General features: G+C 35.0%; 1 protein-coding gene across 2 annotated transcripts in view; it reads left to right on the plus strand.

Moving 5' to 3' along the window:
* The window catches only part of LOC145694676 (cyclic GMP-AMP synthase-like receptor), a 63,704-nt gene that overhangs the window by 11,782 nt on the left and 31,065 nt on the right, over window positions 1-20,857 (plus strand). For both annotated transcript variants that reach the window (XM_081771172.1, XM_081771171.1), the window contains exons 2-3: window positions 12,943-13,113; window positions 18,383-18,465. In XM_081771172.1, the coding sequence (XP_081627298.1) occupies window positions 12,943-13,113; window positions 18,383-18,465 (254 nt within the window). The remainder of the gene's footprint in view (window positions 1-12,942; window positions 13,114-18,382; window positions 18,466-20,857) is intronic.

Below are 20,857 nucleotides of genomic sequence, written 5' to 3' on the forward strand. Positions count from 1 at the left end.
CAGTAAAATCATATAAGGTACCGAACTATCTATTAAAATGCTACAACAGCAATTAAAAGCGCCTGAGCTCCAACCTATAACTTTAGCTTTCAAATCTTTCATTTACGGTTATGTGTGATTTCACGTTTAACAGAGACAAACATTTTATGTATTTGTACTTTAAATAGTCTAAATTAGTTAACTATATCTTTTTCATAAAGTTTATGATATAAAATTATTGTTCAAAGCCTTGTATTTTAATAAGTCTTCTCTAAAATCTAAAATCAATGCATCTTCCATCTGCCGAATTCTTTTAAACTATGTTTATATGTTTGTGCCCAATTCTTTCGAAAATGTGATCTCGGAAACTACAGGCTCTAGAAAGATGACGTTTTTACTGATCGATTGGAAATTTAGTGTAGATTGTCCAGTTCTAATTGAATATTTAAAAAACATGGCCATTATTTTTATTACATTTTTTTAGGGTACGATGGAAGCGTTGAAATTAAAAAGAAAAAAAAACTAAAGCATCATATCCTATGCGTTATACATTCCAACACCACAATGTTGTATATTGAGGTTGTATATGTCTCAGGTGTTTGTTCCATGGCCAAATAATAGTGAAAAAGGAAGGATAACCATTTCTCGAGTCTTAAGATAAATCTTTATTTTTTGAGTGTTTTGCCCAATGAACACAATATATATACTGACATTATAATTAATTGTATATGTAATGTATTTGCTTATTACATACTGCATGCAAGAAGAAAGAAAACACTGGTTATATATGAATTAGAAACTCCAACTGGAAGTAGGCTCAAATCTTGCAATCGGTGCGAGATATTTAAAAAAAATCGAAAAAATCTCCCCTTTATGATACCCCTTGTTTATTTTTCTTAATCAATACGTCTTTCACTTGTGTCTGTAAAGGGACATGTACATATGTTGTGAGGAATGAGAAGGAGATTTATGCTGATGCGCTGTGTAGAGAGCGCAGGTTCAGTTAGTGCTAAGTGAAAATCGCATATCTTTAGTTAAGCGTAAGCCTATTGGGTATTCCAATGATGATACATCTCTGTGACCTTCTAATAAAGCTTAAATACTTTTCTACTTAATCCAGTGTAAAAGGGGCACTGACACAAAACTTCAGAACAGGGCTTGAATCCCGAGTGAATTTCGCCTAACGTCAGCGTTAGTAGTTCCTAACCTTTATCACTGGCGACCAGGGTTTGCCCGATTGGGCCCAACCCGAAAAAAAAAACACTTTTTTTATAGCTTTTTGTTAGTATATTGATCACATTGAAAGTGAATGTTATCAGATTTTAGACTTTCTTTGGGCGAATTAGATGTTTTCATGTTAAGGTATACAACAATTTTCAACATAAGACCTTTATAAGGTTCTGAATGCACTGAAGGAATAATAATAATAATAATAATAATAATAATAATAATAATAATAATAATAATAATAATAATAATAATAATAAAAACTTACCTTAGCCTGAGATAATTATAGAACAAACAAATTAAGCTATGGATTATGCTTATAGCCTATTTGAAGTAAAATGCTGACTATTTGAAGTTTCCGCAATTGAACGCACAAAGCATCGAAACTGAATACTTCAACAATAAAACTATTTATTTTACGCTGGAAGATATTTAATTTTAATATTTACTTTATAAAATACTAGCAGCGTTCACCCCGCTTCGCTGCGGTCACCCCGGAACGCAATAAACTTTGTTACTTAGATAATTTTTACTTTTTCGCTTTCAAGTGATATGATAAAAACCATAGAAGATTGCAGAAAATCTTAACATTATATCGCCTGTCATTTATGTTAACCCGCCCCGCTTCGCTGCGGTCATCCCGGTGCTGGCATATTGTAAAAGTGTCTGTAAAAATAAGCAAATCAATTAAAAAATTTTAAACAGAAGATTCAAGCTATTTTCCGCTGTATATCGCCTGTCATTTATGTTAACCCGCCGATCCTCACGGTCATGCGGGTTGCATATAAATACGTTTATTTTTACCTATGATGAACTAATAACAAAGGATTTGTACGTTATGGACACCTGAATGGTCAATTATCTCAAGACACTGGTAATTAAAAATTAAAGTGATATGATAAAAACCATCTAGGGTCCAAATCCTAATAACCCCCCAAAAATGAAAGAAATTGGTTCAGCCGTATTAGCGTGATGAGCGGACAAAATTTTGTACGTTCTCTTTTATATATATAGATGAATTATATCTTCGTTAATTGTTTTAAACTAATTTTCTGGAAAGAACCGTCTTGCAACAAGTGCTCGGGAAATTCGCGTAATTGAACGCATAAAGTATCGGAAGTGAACTTCAACAATAAAACCATTTATTTTACACTGGAAAATATTTATGTCTAACACATTTTGAAATATTTATTTTTCAAATATGAATTGTATTTTTGTTTTAAATTAATATATTTGGTGTTCATATTTGGCGAACGTCACTGAGGCAGTGCCATAGCTTAGATTTTTTCTGGGGGTCAAGCTTGTATTTTGGCCCCTAGAAAAAGTTGTTTTACTAATTCTTGGGCCCCCTCTTTCCATCTTTCCTTTACTCTTTATGGGCCTCCCGGAGCCTGTGGGCCCTCCCGCACGGTAAGGTCTACGGGGCCGTTAGTTATGCCCCTGATCCCGTTCCATACATGACAAATTAATTAAGGAGATAATATTGACAAATTTCAAAGCCATACGAATAAATATTATTTCTAGGGCTCCGTATACTACACATTTTTTTTTTTTTTTTTTACTGAAATGGGCCCATGACTCATTTTTGTTTTATTTACCTTTTGTGTGCTGTTTTATGTAATGTAGTGATAACCTGTTTGATGCTTCATTTATAAATTCATGATCGTATCGTATATGGAGTAAGAAAATTTTGTCTTAAAGTGCCCCCCCCCCTTCGAACGGCGGGGAGCTTCCTTGGGGGCAGTTGTCCCCTGCCCCCCCCCACAAGTTATGGTCCTGCACTGAGGCTACTGGGATGATTCAATATACATTTGCTCGTTCGTCTGCCTGTATCATACATACTACAGGGTACCACTTTCGGTCTCGTAAGTTTAAATTTTCAGGGTACAAGCACGAGACACTAAATTTCCTGTATATATTTTGGCGGCAAACCAACGTAAAATTTCAAAATGGCTGCCATTTCTTTCAAAATAGCAGGTATCCACGTTACGAAGCGCAATTTGTTTTTTAGGGTGAAATTTTCAGAGTACGAGCACGAAACACACTAAATTAGCTGTATAGGCCTACATTTTGGCGGCGATACAACGTAAAATTTCAAAATGGCGGCCATTTAAAAAAGGAGCAGTGAATACAAAATTGTTGCAAGTTGTGACAATGATAATCTTGAAATATAAATCACATTTTAACACTTTTACCCCAAAGACATTGAAATATTTTTTAAAAAAGGGTTCAACCCGAAAAAAACAAACCCAAAATACCCGAAAAAAACAATTAAACCCGAAATGCCCAAAAAAACCATATGGGCCCAGGTGGGTCGGACTTTTTCAGAAAAACCCGAGTTTTTTCAAACCCTGCTGGCGACACACTTTCCTGAACACCCACATTACGACACACTTACTTTATTTATTTATTAATTTTTTATATTAATACTAAGACCCCGTAAATTTCTATAAGGTAGTGATTCTATGCATATGTAGTACTGAACACTGTTGATGCCGCTGGAGAAGCTGACTGTTACAGTCTGCCTCAAGATAAGTTTTAAATAAGTGGTAAATTCTTCATGATTTTTAAATTCTAAAATTCCGCGTCGACGCACCAGTATTTTGTAAAGATTGGCAAATCCGCTAATGTGACTTATGAAAAGTTACAAAGGACTTACGGAGAATATGTCCTATCCAGGTCCCAAGTGCTCAGATGGCACAAGTCTTTTTCAAAAGATCGAGAACAAGTGGAAGGTGAACCTCGTATGGGAAGGCACCTCATAAAGACATTATGGAAAGAATAAAGATTTTTTTTGTGAGGTCAAATCGTCGAATGAAGATGAGAATAATCAATAGTAATCTAAATTTTGAACGTGTTTACCATCCAGCTATTACATGCACTTGTCTCCCCCCCCTCCAACGTTCCTTCAGCTTTTATAATACATATCTCTGCAATTTTGTTAATTTATATTGAAATATATCATTAGTAACCCTAACATATTGTATAAAGTCATTTTATTATTTAAAAAAAATCTAAAAGGGGTAGTTTATTTGTATGGATGAGTTTCTTTGGGCGAAATTTTCCTAAAACGACTTATAGTTTTGTTCGTATTTCACAAGAAGATGTTTCATTAATACCTGCAGTACAAACTGATTTAATTTAACCCTTAGAATCCCGGAAAATAATACTGACGAACTGTCAAACATAGTCTTGGGGTCCAATGGAGTCCTAGAGTTAAGAAATTCGAATGAGAAAGTTTAGTGCGGCAAATTTTAAGGTGTACTATAAGTTTCTATAAAGTAATTACTGTGTGGTACTGAACATTGTCACTAAAGTTTTTATGTAATACTCAGCATTGTTACTGCCGCTGGTTGAGTTTGCTGGTATAGTTTACACCGTATTTAAAATTAATTTTTAACTAATTATTAAAAGCTTCATGACTTTTTTAATTCTAAAAATTTTGCGACACAGTTTGACTGCACGACACATGGGTTGAGAACCATTGTTGTACACTTTCGTCGTGCCTCTGTTACAATGGCAAGTTTGAGAAGATTGTTATTTAGTATTGACTTCATCTCAGTCGTATCGTGGTCGTCGTAGTTTAGAAACCAGTAGTTTTCTTTTTTTTTTCGATTTTCTCAAAACCAACACATGATAATTTAACTTTAGATTTTTAAAACTCGTAACTATAGTTATGAGAGTATAAACATAGTTTTCAGTCATGTTATCTATGCAAATCATTATGACTCCGAACACTGTGTGTAATGCTCTGAGATTTTATGTTCAATAGAGTTGATGCAATCTCCATAATCAGAAATCAAATATTTTAATTATAATATAAAATATAACGTTGTTATCTAATTTTCACTAAAATGTAAATTTAACACAGATTATAGTCAATGACTGTGGAGCAGCACAATACGCATTTCTTGCATAGAATTATTATTTCTGAGGGAGTTCTTTATTTTAAAAAAAATAAAAAAATAAACATTAAAAATTAAGTGTAGATACAGTACTTACAGCAATCCGGTTTGTGTATAATGTGCATTTTAACAGGGAAGCTTCTCTGCACATGTAGGTAACCTGAAATTTATTTTCTTCCTCTCTCGAGCCCTGATGTCTTGTTTCCTCAGTTTCCTCAGTGTAGTCACAAGAATAGAAGTTCTCTCCACAAGTGTTGCCAGACTATCCAATGAAAAAGTACGATTTTTCTCTCATTTTCCTTAGTGCTTTATTTATTTATTTATTTATTTATTTTGGAGAGAGAGAGTTTGAATGTGATTTTTAATGACTTAACATGTAATGATCTCTAAAACTTTGTAAAATCGATATACATTTGTACACTTTCTTAATAAAACGAATATTTGTTTAGGAAAGAAATACTTGATATAGCTCTTTGAACTTTACTCATCATCTGTACTGTTTATTTGTTGGTGAAAAAAAAAATAGAATTTTATCATTTTTCGTGAAAACATAAGTGTCAGTACTTAAAAATTACTTGGGCCGCGGTGGCTCAGTGGTAGAGCGTTCACCTCTGGTGCTTGGGGTCCCGGGTTCGATCCCAGCCCCCGCCAAGTGAACTTTGTGGTGGACAAACACCGTGTGCGTGGGTTTTCTCGGGGTTCTCCCGTTTCCTCCCACTTTCCTCATTCCACCATTTCATTCATTACTCATCATCACCGTCTCCTTTAGCCTAACCGGCATAACCGTGGGACGTAAAACTCAAAGATTTCATTTTAAAAATTACTTATGTTTTTTTTTTTTTTCCGGCTGTAGAGTAACACCCGTTCAATACTACATGAACATAGTGACTTGTATTATTAGACTACCTCCTCAAACTTGGACCTGTCTCAACAAAATTTTTGGGTGCGTGCCTGTCTCTAGCAGTAATGCAATGAAAGATATACACGGATATATAATGGATACTCATTTGTTTGTTTGTTTTGTTTTTTTTTCGTAGCACAGTATTCTAAAGTTAGGATGTAATGCAATAGTTTACGCGAATAATTAAGCCAGTGATTTCCAACCAGTGGCTCGCGAAAGTTTAGAATTTAGAATGCATTAACAAGAGGCGTTGACTGTTACAGTCACTTAAAACTGATTGTAACTAATTATTAGAGTTGCCCACGTAAATTTTGTAAAAAATCTCGTCTCGTCTCGATTCTCTAGAAGTTTCTCTTATCTCGTCTGGAAAATTTCTTGTATCATTTTATAAAGTAATGTTCAAAATTTATGGCCTGATAGTTTTCTTAATTTTATCTAAAAGTTATCAGGATCCTTCTGCGTCACGACAAATTAACGAAGGGAGAGATATAAAAATGTTTAAACCATATTTATTATTGGGGCCACGGTGGCTCAGTAGTAGAGCGTTCACCTGTAGTGCATTGAGTCCTTGTTTTGATTTCAGCTTTTTTTCTAAGTAGTATAATGGGCGTACTTTTTTTTATCTACATTGATGCCCAATGTTTTTACTGCCGCTGATGTTGAAAGATAATTTGGTTATGCTTTATATGCTAAAGAAGACAGATGATTTATGAAACAGACTGAATAGCAAAGGATTTGTGGAATAGGAATGTAGGAGGAGAGAACTCCCTCAAAAAAAAAAACACACACATTATTTTGTCCACCATAAACACACGTGGCCTGGAATCGAAGTAGGGACTCAGCGAACCACAGTTGATCGCTGTTGCACGTCGCTAGCGTTGAAAATAAAAGTCAACAGACAGTAAATCAGTGCTCTGGCATTCCGATTTCTCTGCTACTTAACACAAATGGAAATGTTTGTTGAATATCGCATCGAAGTCAGTTTGAAAAAAAAAATGAAGTTAATGTTGGGAAGGTTCCTTGTAGTAGTGTTTTAATAAGAAACTTCCCCTGTAATGTGGATCGTTTTGGAATTAATTTCTTGTCTTTTTACCGATCTAATTGCTCGAGACTATGTATGGATGGGTGACTCCGATGACAATGGTTTGTTCTATTAATCCCGATATGAAGTGTATGAGAAACCCAGTAGCCTCGAAAGGGGTTCCTTCTCCTTCGCTCCCCACTTTTCCGCCGGTGAAACCGGACTTTTGGTCTTCTACATCTTGTTTAACGCCATAAAGTTAGAAGAAACTGTTTCGTTGCTGGAAATTAAATCTAATATAACGTACCGAACAGCCAACCCTTCCAAAGACACTCTGGTATTTCCAGTTCTTTATAGTACATGATATATTCCTTAATTTCCTTTAACATTTCCTACCACTCCACCTAATATACTTTAAGGTTTCCTCAATGTAGAAGTGGTTCGATCTCAGCTCGCCCCGTGTGGATTTTGTGGTGGACAAACACTGTGCTCGTGGGTTTTCTCGGGGTTCTGCCGTTTCCTCCCACTTTCTTCATTCCACCATTTCATTCATTTCTCATAATCATCGTCTCCTTTAGTCTAACCGGCATAATAATGGGACGTAAAATTGAAAGATTTCATTTTCAATGTAGAAGTGTTATTTGCGGTTTTGCTAGAGAGAGCGGGGGGAATTTCTTACCGATAATAGAGTTCAACTTTTTTCAATAGTAGGCCTATATTACGATACTATTGATTAGTAAGCCCATATGTTTATTACTCAGGGCCATGGGCGCTAATCTGTCTTCAACATAAGGGGGGGGGGACCAGTAAGATCGTTCCTTTTTTTTTTAAGTGATGTTCAAAATACTTATGAAGTTGGAAAATAATCCTGTGAAGGATCAAGGGAGCAGAGTTGTCTTCAGCATTGCGAGGGGGCGAGATTTGAGGCTTATTGTGGGAGGGGGGAGGAGAGATTCATATTACGGTAGATGAATCTGATTTCTGAGGTAAACCTGCTGTATATTATACAGCAACGGACATCAATTTCATCTCTTTTCTTTGTGGCAGTCGGACACAAATCATCACATTTCTCCCCCCCAAAAAAATTCAAATCGGATTATTGGGGGGGGGCAGTCCCCCAGTTCCAAGATTGGGGGACATGTCCCCCTCACCACCAGGGATTTGCACCAGTGCTCAGGGCTATTGTACCTTTGCTCCTGTATAACGCGCCTGTTTGTGGTTATGACCGCAATAATCTCGTGTTTGTTTTTTACAATTTAAATTCTTAGTTTTCAGTTCGTAAGTGGCTTAAACGTTTCAACAAATTTCCTCCCTAAACTCTAATATATCAATGCTAGGACTCGTTTCGTGTGACTACGTCTGCGAGTAGCTAGATACACAATGTTGTAATGTTAGAATTTGCTACTATTTACATCTAGGCTCTTACAGGCGTATAAAAGCAGATTACATTTCTTTACATTATCTCTTTTTGTTCTTTTATTATTATTATTATTATTATTATTATTATTATTATTATTATTATTATTATTATTATTATTATTATTATTATTATTATTATTATTATTACCATTCGTTGCTTTCTATGATAAAACAGAGGAGGAATGTTGCAAAAAATCAATAACTGCCAACACTGCATTATTTTAGTTTCTAGGTAAAGATTCCCGTTTCCATGAGCTTTAACATATGATGCAATTGTAGTATATACTTAGAACTTACCGTGGTTCACTCGACGGGAATATCCCGGTAAGCATGAAACAACTACAAGTGTGTGGATCATGCGCAGAAAATATTTTCTTGTTGAAAGAGGAAGGTGGTTGAGGGGAAGTCAGATATGTTGATGTTACCGTCAGCGAGTATGAGTAGACAGACAAGTATGCAAGTACTAAAAAAATAAAAATAAAATTAACTAGTTTATTTGGCCAGAGGCGCTCGTAAGGGAAGTCCGATAAGAGAATAAAAATTATCTAATGTATTCTTAATTGTCGTTTTTCTTGTTTTAATTTCAAGCGGAAAAACAAACTAATTTTTACCGGTGTGATTTCCCTCATGAATCACTGTGGTTATTCCCAAAGTTGTTGGTCATTTGGTTGGCAGTGGCGGCGACACAGGGGGGCGAGGAGGTGCGACCGCCACCCCAATATTTTTTCTCGTCCCCCTTCGCCCCCTCCCCGTTTTCCGATGTAGAACCGGTGAACACATGATCACGAACTGCTGCTGTAGAATTTGCCACTAAAATCTACAGTAGCGGATCCAGGATATCATCAAGGGAGGGGCTAAAGCATAATTTGCCATTTTATCCAGTGTAAAGCAGAATTGAAGTCCATTTTATCCAGTGTAAACTTGAGCGTCAAGGGGGGCTATAGCCCCTTAGCCCCCCCCCCTTGGATCCGTCCTTGAAAATCTATATGACATTGAAATCTTTGTTGTTCATTGACATGTTTACAGATTTAGAGCTACCGGTACTTTTGTTTGTGCAGATTGTGTGTGCAGATGTAATGGGCCATGCCTTCAGCCACCTAGTAAGGCCTCATTGCTTCAATGTCAAACCGCGTTACTGCTGTGCTGCGAGCCAAAAGTGGGCTTATTCTTTACGAAAAAAAAAATTACAGAATAATATAGAGTTATTAATGATTTATTTATAAAATATAAAGAAAATTGCCTGAGTTGTTTAATTGAGAAAATAGTCGTTTTTGAGAAAATCATTCAAGAAAAATTCATCCCCAAAAATAAACTGTCCCTCGTACATTTTTGTAGACGAGTTATGCCACATTGTCAGGTCATTAATGAAATATTTGTGAAATATTTTTTTTAAAAAATCGCCTGAGTTGTTTCAAGAAAATCATTCGAAAGAAAACTCACTCTCAAGAATAAACTAGGCCTACATCTCGCTGATTTTTCACAGAGAAATGACCTACTTTGTAATGGAGTATGTTTGGAAAATTAATTTGTGAAATATAAACAAAATCGTTAGAGCCGTTTTTGCGAAAATCACAATTTTTATTTTTACCCTTAATTAAACTACCCTTATTTTTAAGGGTTGCAAGAAAGTTTAAAAAAAATGGAGGATCACATAAAAACTTTAAGTTTACAATTTGGTCTCGATCCGATGAATAGGGCCTTAGATAATTTGCCACCCCGTGCAATGACATCATTTGCTGTTCCTCCTCTTTCTCCAGAAAGAACAAATCTTAAAAGCCACGATTTTAAGTATGCTATCCCACCGTGAACAACGAAGGGGAGGGAAAGAGCACTCGCACTCAGAAAGACCTAAACGCTACGACTACAATTTCGTTATGTCTGTTTTTATCTTTAAATACTAATCTATTGTGTTATTGAAAGATAAAAGCTCACACACCTGAAGGGGAAACATGATAATCCTTTTTATAGAATTCAACATCGAGCTTTAATCTCAATATACCAGGTTGCAGTTCCAGTGCAATAGCTCTTATATATATATAAACTTGTTTCCACCTTCAATGATAAGGAACTTGTTAGTGACAAGACTATTTTTATATCAAAACTGCATTAACTAACTAAATGGAGCAAGTGTTCGCTACTGTTCGAGAATTGAGTTCTTGTATTTGACAACAATAAAGCAATTGATGGTGGGATATGTTTGACCATTTGCTTTAGCACTGTCCATGTGACCTTAAACTAATGCGACCTAAACATGATTTATGAATGAAGTATTCAAATAGGTCAGCGTAGTAAATTTAACTACCATCATCATGAAGTCTTGTTTCCAATAAGAAAGATTTAATTTAAATAATATAGTTATGACAGACTTTGCCGCCCCTGTAAATTTGCTGCCCCGTGCAAATGCGCCTGTTGCGAGCCGGCCTGACGATGAACGATATGATCTCGAGATGAGTGTCAAATCGGAACGGACAGACAGATGTCGTAAAATCACTTTTTTTTTTTTAATGGGCTATGAAACGTGTAAATCTGTTAAAATCTCGAATTTGATTGTTTTTTCACGATCACCAGATTTTGTTCTCTCCTTTCGTCGCTTGAAAGTAAAAAAGAATGAAAGGAGAGGAAAGGAAGACTGCAGATAATCGATAGTTTACTGTATTGGTTAATATTGTTCATTCGATAGTAGGGTAGTATCTTGTTTCAATTAAAGGTTAAGAAAAACCAAGTTTCAAAACTCTCCTCGTTTTAGATTTTGTCATTTTATTGTCAATTCAGACAATTTATTGTCAGGAGTCCCACATAGCACACTACGTCCCTGGGATGTCCTATTTTGATCCCAATCATCCTATTCGGTTCCCGGGATTACCGGGACAATGAGAAGACATCCCATGGACGTCCTGCATGGGACGTCCTGAAGGATTCCCATGTAGGATGTTCACGGGACGTCCCAGATGGGACAGGAGGTCCGAGGGAAAACCAATAGACACCCCTTTGTGGTCCCGTTGAATATCCCGTATCCCGGGATATTAGCGGACATCTGGATCTCCCGCGGAAATCCTGTGGATGTCCCGGGAGCACATTCGGATAATCCCGGGATGTCCCGTCGTCCGTTGCGGGCTCAGTCTCGGACATCCCGTGGACGTACTTATGCTATGTGGAAGTTATGGTGATTTTTATTCTGATTCATGGCTCGATTATGTGGGATTTTTTTTTTTTTTTTTTTTACAAGTTTCGCAACAAAAATTAAACAAACAATTTCAAGTCTTACTAAAGATCATACAGGGTGTCTATCGGTCACGGAGAAGTCACGAAATCAGAAAACATTCATGAAAGTTAAGAAAAAGTCACGAAATTTAGCTTTTGAATCACGATATTTTTTTTTATCTGTACAAATATAAGTACAGATTGGAAAATTTTGTTCTATAAAACATCAAAATTTACCACTAAAAATGTCAATGGTCGGCTTTAGATGCTTCTAAATCGCAAGCAAAGAATGAAAATTCGGTCTAATTCGTACTCAAATTCGCTCTGGAGAATGTTACGAAATTTTATGGTTTGGTAAAGAAAAGGTCACGAAAAAGTCACGAAATTCCATTTTGGAATTTTGGTAGACACCCTCTTATAAAAGACAGATCGATTTTGGATTATGTTGGAATTCATTTACAGAATTATGATCACAATAACTAGAATTATCAGGAGAGATACGTGAAAAGATAATATGAAAATGCATAATAAACATATATTAGTTGATTGGAAGATAGCGGAACGACTGTTATCACAAGTAGATAATAGATAAAAAGATTTCGAGAAATTATTTGTGCCAGTCAGGTATAGATTTTGATGTAGATATGTCGTATGCCACTAATTCTTAACAAGTAAAAATGAATGTTCTCTGTAAGCGATTGTAATAATTCACATTGTTTAGCTTCAAAAATATAATGTTTATATGCAAATTAAAACTACCTGACACTATCTCTTTGCTCGTTCTCCTAATCTTATCTTTTAAATGTGTTTAATAACCAACTCCCCACAGGTTCAAAGTTAAAAATAATAATAATAGAAAAAAATCCTGATATAAAAACAGAAGGGGGGTCTTATCGTAACTGTATTTCTGTACAAGCTTTGTCTAGGGAAAAATGATCTCAGAGTTGGCAGAAATATTGCATACCTCTCTTTGTCTCGAGAGGGACGATATGTGTGGGCAATAGAAGTTTCTTTAATTGTAAGAAATCTCGAACAAATGCAATAAAATACTTACCAACGTGGAGGATGGGCACAGGGTACAACTCACTGAGTAAATGTAAAAATGTTCTGGATACACACAGTATGAGTCAAGATAAATTTCACAGATGTATTACAGCTATTCTATGTAACTCTGATGTGAACACTGTAATTGGGTACAATTACCTGTTGTGTTCTTAAATAAATAAACAAAATATTAACTACACGGTTAATGACTCAGATTTTCTTTCAATGGTCTTCTATTCCCACAGGTGATGGAAACCTTAACTAAGAAAATGAAGGAGAAAGATGAGGTGTTTAAACTGTGCTACAAAAACATCCGATTTACAGGAAGTACTTATCTCAACCTGAAAATTGTAGAGCCAGATGAATTTGATTTAAATCTTGTCATTAATCCTGGTTCGCTGAAGTCCAAAATGCAGGTAAGTTATTATTAGTACACATATACTTCGAATTTCGAATAATACTGAGTGACATATCTGACCACTCTTGAATGTTTTCACTGCACTGCATGTACAAAATACCAGTACTATAGTTTTATAATCATTTTTCCGAAGCCTTACTGAACTCAAAACATTAGTTGAGGGACAGATAACTGAAACAATAATTGAATTCCATGCATACCTTGTGTTTTCAGTTTTGGGTAAGATGAGTTTTGCATTTGATAGATTGTACTGTGTATATAAGGTTCCCAACTATGAGCTGACCAGGGCCGTATCCAGGGGGAGGTTAGGGGGCCGCCCCCCTAAATTTTTGCTGGCCCCCTCTAAAAATTTTACAGTAGGCTTGCAAGTGAAGTATAATATGGTGATGAACTATAATATGTTTGGAACGGGCCCCCCCTAACTTCAGCCGGGCCCCCCTAAAATTTTGGGCTGGCTACCGGCCTGGAGCTGACCCCTTCTTGGACAAATATTTGATGATAAGCCTGTGCATACTCATTTATCTGCGGGTAAGTTAAGAAACGAAGAACATAGTTGTTACCAAATAGATTTGTAATATAGGGATATATAAAGTATAGACCAACCTGGTGCACAAATGCTTTCTTTCGAAGTTATAGGCTGCCGAAAACATATAAAAATGAACTTTAAATGTCCATAACTCCAAAGCTATTGGGCCTACAGTAGTCAGGTCAAGGCTTGATTTAGGAACTAATATGCGCCCTATCCAAATATCCATGTTTCAGAATCTTGTGCTTCCGCAAGAATTTTCATAGAGGTAGTTAGTGAGTACTTCAAATTATATGCTTGTAGCCTAACTCTCTCTCTAAAAAGTTTTGCATTAGTACCTTAGCATTCTGAAACATTGATTTCTAGATAGGGCATATATTAATTCGTAAGTGAAGTCTGGACGCCAGTACGGTGGGTCCGATAGTTTTGGAGCTATGGACCTTTGAAGTTTATTTGTCATGTTTTCGGCAGTCTATGACTCCGAAAGAAAGCATTTGTGTACCCAGGTGGTCTATACTTTTTGTCTTATATTGGCATCAGGAATCCTCTTCCAAACGTTGTCGGTGTTGTTTTGAAACACCCTATATATATATATATATATATATATATATATATATATATATATATATATATAATATTCATAAAGCTAGATATACATCTACAGGGTTTTCATAAAGTCTGGATGGATTTAATTTGCTTATAATTTTCATAAGAATGCTCATAATGAAATCAAATAAAGTGCAAACGGTAGCGGAAGGTTTAAATTTTTAGTTGGCAGCACTGTTAGATAAGCGGCAACTCTGAACACGTTGAGAGAGAGAGAGAGGGAGGGCAAGGCCAATTCTGGTGTGTCGAAAGTTCACCAAAGAGTTCAAAAAGCCGGCACCGACTGAGAGTGCAATCCGAAAGTGGCATGCTAAGTTCTTGGAGACAGGAAGCGTCCTGGACCGTCCTCGAAGTGGGAGGCCGCCAACATCGCCTGCAACAGTGAGCAGGGTAAGGGAAAGCATCATCAACAGCCCACAGAAGTCGATTCCTAGACGGTCCTACGCGAATGTGTGGACGTAAATGACGCCCAGTTGGAGGTTTGGCGGTGAATGAACTGAGCTGGTGCAGATTACAGGTAAAAATTTAATCCTTCCGCTACCGTTTGCACTTTATTTGACTTCAATATGAGCATTTTTATGTAAATTATAAGCGAATTAAATCCGTCCATACTTTATGAAAACCCTGTATATTTTTGTAACTCTCAGGCCTGTGATTTCCATTTTTATAGCATAAAATTGCATGAAACGTTTTTAAAAAAGAATTAATTTTCCAGAAGTATCATTCATCATCATCACAAGAACAGATAAAATTCAGTTTTAGTTATGACATGTTCCACTAAAATAATTTTTTAAAAAAGTTATGGGCCATACTTCCTGGGACAGAAAGAATTAACAAAATTTTGATCGTACTGAAAATGTCAAATCGAGTCAATCTTTTTTTAGGATGTCCGATTTTTAAAGGATTTATTTCAGTGCAAAGAAGAAAAGAATGAAAATATGATTGCATTTAATACGTAATAACATTTCAAGAGACAGTTTAGGAAGGTTTATTGAAAACATGACGTAGGTGGTGGTGTGGAAATTGTTAAAATCATGATTTCCGTATTACAACCCTTTTTCGTCATAGGTTGTGTTACTTCAAAGATTTTCAGTAAAAGCTAGGACCAATTCCTCAAGGTTAAAAAAAAAAAAAAAAAAAATGAAATTAGGAGAAAATTTTGGAATGGTACGAAATAATCAGTAATTGAAGGTAAGGAGAGGAAAATGAAATTAATGGAAGAATCTAAACGTTCCAAAATGCCGAAAGTAACGCTCTTTACGCTTTAATCTACAGTGAATAAAACGCCTGAAGTGTGGTTTCTCCGAAATTGATTTGGATTAAGAATTGCACGAGCATCTTATTCTTGTGGAAAGTAAATGTTTGGGACTGAATGAAAGGATATAAAAAGACTAGTCTTATCAGTTAGCGAAACGAAGTAATATTGAAAATCCCTTCAAGAACGACATGGCGTGTCGTGCCTGGTTCGATCACTTCATGAACCGTTTTAAAAACGAAAAATGTATTAGAAAAAGTATGGAATACCGGAAGCAAAAGCAAGATATTTCAACAAGGAAAATGTCACGACAAGTGTCGATATATTCGAATTGGAATTCGAGAAACATATCATCTCAATAGGGTGAACGTAAACGAATATGGAATCTAACAACCACTAACTTTTTCTCCTGTTATGTTTATGCTTAAGAAAGTAATTTTTCCTTTTCCTATATTACCACCACTCTTCTTTGGGTCTCTACTCTGAAACGTGTTCCATTTTTACATTTGCTCGTTGACCACTATAATGACTAAATAAATAATTCGCCCACAAAAAGTGATGCCCATAGAATAGAATAGAATAGAATATTGCCATAGCGCTTTGGAAGCAATAAACAACGTCCGAATGAGATAGACGTATAGATACAAATAAAAAGAAAAAATAGAGCTTACCATATAAACAATCAGTTGGTGGTAAATACTATAATACACAGCCTAGTAATATTTTAAATAAAAGGGCGCTTCATATTTGCAAGCTTTTGCTTAGTGTAAAGTAGCACTTCATAAATATATATATATTAACTACCGTCATTATCTTATGCGTGATAAATAGAGTGTTACACTGGTCTTTTTCATGTGTTCCATCGGCTTCCCTGGGTTACAGTGTTCTTTTTCATGTGTTCCATCAGCTTCCCTGATGCTGACATCTTTCCTTTGCAAAACATGCACATCATTTGACAGACTACTGTTACCCCAAAACAAAATCTCATATCCAGTTATAATGTGAAATAATGCAAAATATGAATTTCTTATATGCTCATGGGAAATTGTATCTTTTAGTTTTATTAACAGAAAGAGCACTCTGGAGAGCTTTGTACACGCATATTTTACATCTTGTTTCCAGGCTAGTTGTCTGTCTATACATATTCCAATAAATTTAAGCTCAGTTTCAACATAGTTTGCTTTATCATTTCAGTGATTGGGACTAAAGGTTACTTGATCTATGATCGAAAGTGATAGAACTTGATCTGTGATTGAAAGAGAAACATCTCATATTACCACCTTCTTCTCTATGTATCAAATCTTCAGTCGTGTTACTTTATAGAATATTGCACCATCATCACAAAATAATGTGTTTCTGCCTTTTAAATTGAGATGGACGTCATTCATGTCCGAATACTACTCGTTGTAGCTACACGAATAACTTGTCTGATGAAGGCAATGTTATATTATCGAAATTGTAACTCAGATTAATAATAGGAAGTGTTTGCTTTCGGTCAAGTTGCATTATCATTGACATATATTAGAAATAACAAGGTTCCCGATCTAGAGTTTTGAAGTATACTTTATTTTGTTATTACTTTGTTATTTTCTTTTCCATTTACTGGAACATGTTGTAATCGTTTGGACAAGCTACTTCTAACACCGGGAATAAATATGCTATCCCTCTAAAACCTACGTTCTCTATCTTATCTTTTTTCGTTCTTGCTTTGTTTTTTATATAAGTAATGTTGTGTTTGAGCATTTAAAAGGCTTTCTTTAAAATATAGCTCATTATATATAGCTAAGCAGCTAACTTATTATTATCTAGGCTCTCTTGTATTTCAGCTATTGTGTCTGTTACTGGATTTAAAAGTACTTTTCTTTCTAGAACCACATTGTTAAAAGAAATTTCCCGAATCTAGACAATTTACCATTCTTTAGCAATAATAATAATAATAATAATCTTCCTTCATCTTCCACAAAAGCTGGGACGGTTGCAACTCGCAGAGAATATGAAAAGAGACGAAAATATAACAACCTCTTGGACAAATACCACTTCGTCACCATAGCCATTGAAACTTGTGGGTCCTGGGGTCAGGAAGGTCTAAACTTCATTAAGGAAGTTGGACACCGCATAACTATTAACACAGAAGACACCCGAGCCTCATCCTATCTTATTCAAAGAATAAGTATGGCTGTGCAAAGAGGGAACGTAGCCGCGATACTAGGAACTCTCCCTCCGGGAAAAGCTTTGGACGAAATTTTCCTTTTGTAATCAATCTCCTCTCACCAAACTCCTTGTGGCATTCACTTCGAAAGTTTCCAATTTTGGACAGAATATTTTATGTTACAGAAATAGCTACATTCCTCATCAAATAATAAGTATATTTGATTCTTAAATTTTAAATGTAAAATAACTAGGCAAAAATCGCTTTATTTGTGATTAACAATTTATAATATATGGATATAAGATTAATTGTCGTTTTCACGATTGTAAATTATAATACTGTTCTATGTTCTGTTTGTTGCATCAGTTTTAGTTTCCTATTTAAAAATACTCAAAACATTTTACAATGTATGTACATAAGGATTTTTAGCATTCAAATAATAATAATAATAATAATAATAATAATAATAATAATAATAATAATAATAATAATAATAATAATAATAATAATAATAATAATAATAATAGAATGTATAATGCTGTATTATTGACAAAGAAGAAAGATATAGATTAATGTTATCAAAGTTACTCGGACATGCGTTATTGCAATAATTAATCATTTCGTTATTCGAATAATTATGTATTTATTGTAGTAGATTGTTCGAATAGTTATTCGAACTTTAGGAGTATCAATATAGATAAATGTTTAATATTATTCATATATCCTTCCAGATTCTGTACGATGGTAAAGCTCCTGGCGCTGTGAAGCTGAAAATCAAGTCACCAGGCGAAGAAAAAACAGAAGTACTCACAAGGTAAGTTAATATTCGTAAACATGGGTACAAATACAAGTATATACAGAAAAAAAATGTATACTGTATATGGTCATAAGAAAATGCTGAACTCAATTGCAAATCGGTCTATGGTAGTACCTATATACTAAACCACCAAGTGTTTAATCGTGGTTCGCAGATTTCAGCGTTGTTTTTAAAAAATTGAAATTACTATTATTTCTTACAGTAAGCCAAAGACATACACAAGTGTCAATTGACTGATTAATTAGGGTTTAGTGAGGATGTCAGTAGCGAGGCTATATGTCTTGTCAAAATAAGGCTAATGGCGTACAGATTTTTTCAGAATATAAATAAATTAAAAGATCAAAATAACACTTCTAAAATAATAAAAATTAAATATAATTTCGACTACTTTGTACCAAAAAACATTAAAAAAAATACAGAAGTTGATCAAAATAACACTTCTAAAATAATAAAAATTAAATATAATTTCGACTACTTTGTACCAAAAAACATTTAAAAAATACAGAAGTTGTATTTCTTTGTTGACCTATTGCAGAAATTTGATATCGCTCATATTTTAGGCAATTTAGGGCCATTTTGAATAATATTGCTTTCTCTCCATTAAGCAGTCCAGTGTCGTTGAAAAAATAACAAATGTAAATAAAGAAAAACATTTTCATTACGCAAGAATGAGCATTTACAGGTTCACCTTGTAGATCGAGTCCCCTAATATTTTTCCTCAGTATACATATTTGGAATATGAAAGTACGTAATATATGTATTGCTTGGCTAACCTCTGAAAGATTAATAAATCGGTTAAAATATTTTGCCCAGCATTAGCATTAAAATTTTGCTCACTCAGTTTCATTTGACAGAGTTCACCTCTTCCTCGAACTATTTCCCTTGTAAGCATACATTCATTACTGACGTACGTATCTCATTCCAAGTGCTCAGATGAATACAGTGTTTCAGTGTTGAGAGCGCTTGCCTTTGGTGTGAATGGATCCTCATCTGAACACAGGCCGTGTGAACTTCTAGTGGAGAATAAGTTCCTGATGTTTTCAAGTTTCTCCCGTTTTAACCTCCATATTTTATCAGTGTTCACAAGAACTGATCGACCGTTTCCCGTATAAGATAGACGACACAATCAGGAATGGGGAAACTAAAGAATTAATTTCATTCTAGGAGGAGGAGTATGCCTGGTCCTCCATTACAATCAGGTTCGGGAGGCAGTACCTCTTCCAGGACTACTTCTTGGACAAGAACTGCTAGGCAGAAACGAGGAAGGTATGGAAAGAAAGATAACAGCTCTATACATGTATGAACACAGCATTGGTTCGAAGGTTGTTTATTCTTAAAAATCGTCCAGCAAGTTTATTAGTGCTTGGCACAGTCATTGGTCACCGATGTCTATATTTTGAACTATTCACCATGTTCATTACAAACATTCAGTAATTTAATCATGTCATACCAATGAATAAAAAGTAACAAAACGTATGTTCAAAAGTTGATCATATTAAAGTTCAGGACTTGATATCATGCCTGCTGGAAGGACTATTTATGGACATCGTTGGATGTGCAATTGAATATATTTATTGATGCCCAATGAATATCCAAGGATTCACGATCGAAATGTCCCATAAAATTCATAACTAGTTATATTGCTATATCTTATCAACAATCGGGATCCACAAAAATTGGGATGGATTATTGTCACATTTTTATTAAAAAATAAATAAATAATAAACATAATTAAATTGCAGTATCATCCAGTCTAAATTTGAGAGCTTTGAACCAAGAACATGATAGTGAATATCCTTTTCTCCCGTGGATAGTGCATCATTTTTTGGTTAACGGCCACATAATGAACCACTCATGGATTCGAGAATGCATGCATTCAATAAGCTTTGAAACTACTTAAATGACGACCATTGCATTGTTCTTAGAAACTGGAAAGTCCGGTAAATTAAAGATGATCAGGGGATGTCAGGAGAATCGATTGAAAGTCAGGAGAGATTTTTGAAGTTTCCTCGAACGGTTTTGTTTAAATAAATAGAGGAATGCCAGAAAAGCCTTTAATGTAACTTCAAGATTCTTTGTTCGTAATGCCACTATGAATCATTGGTTTTATATCGAGTCCCTCAAAGACTCACATCTTTTATCATGGGTAGGAACTGTGCAGAGTGATAGGTTTAAAGCGTTTTGTAAAGCGTGTAAAACAGTGTAAATTAAATCAGTGTGGGAAAGCAAGCTTTGTAGTCTCACACCAAAGGATCAGCCTTGAAAAATTTGAGGAGAATGACTAGTCTGCACTTTGTCAGCTTTTATTTTATTTATTTATTTTATTTATTTTATTTATTTTTTACACACACACACAAACCTAGCTTCCGTTTCTACAAGCTCAGAATAT

Source organism: Thermobia domestica, chromosome 9 (genome assembly GCF_964235325.1).
Source record: "Thermobia domestica chromosome 9, izTheDome1.hap1.1, whole genome shotgun sequence".
NCBI classification, from domain to species: domain Eukaryota; kingdom Metazoa; phylum Arthropoda; class Insecta; order Zygentoma; family Lepismatidae; genus Thermobia; species Thermobia domestica.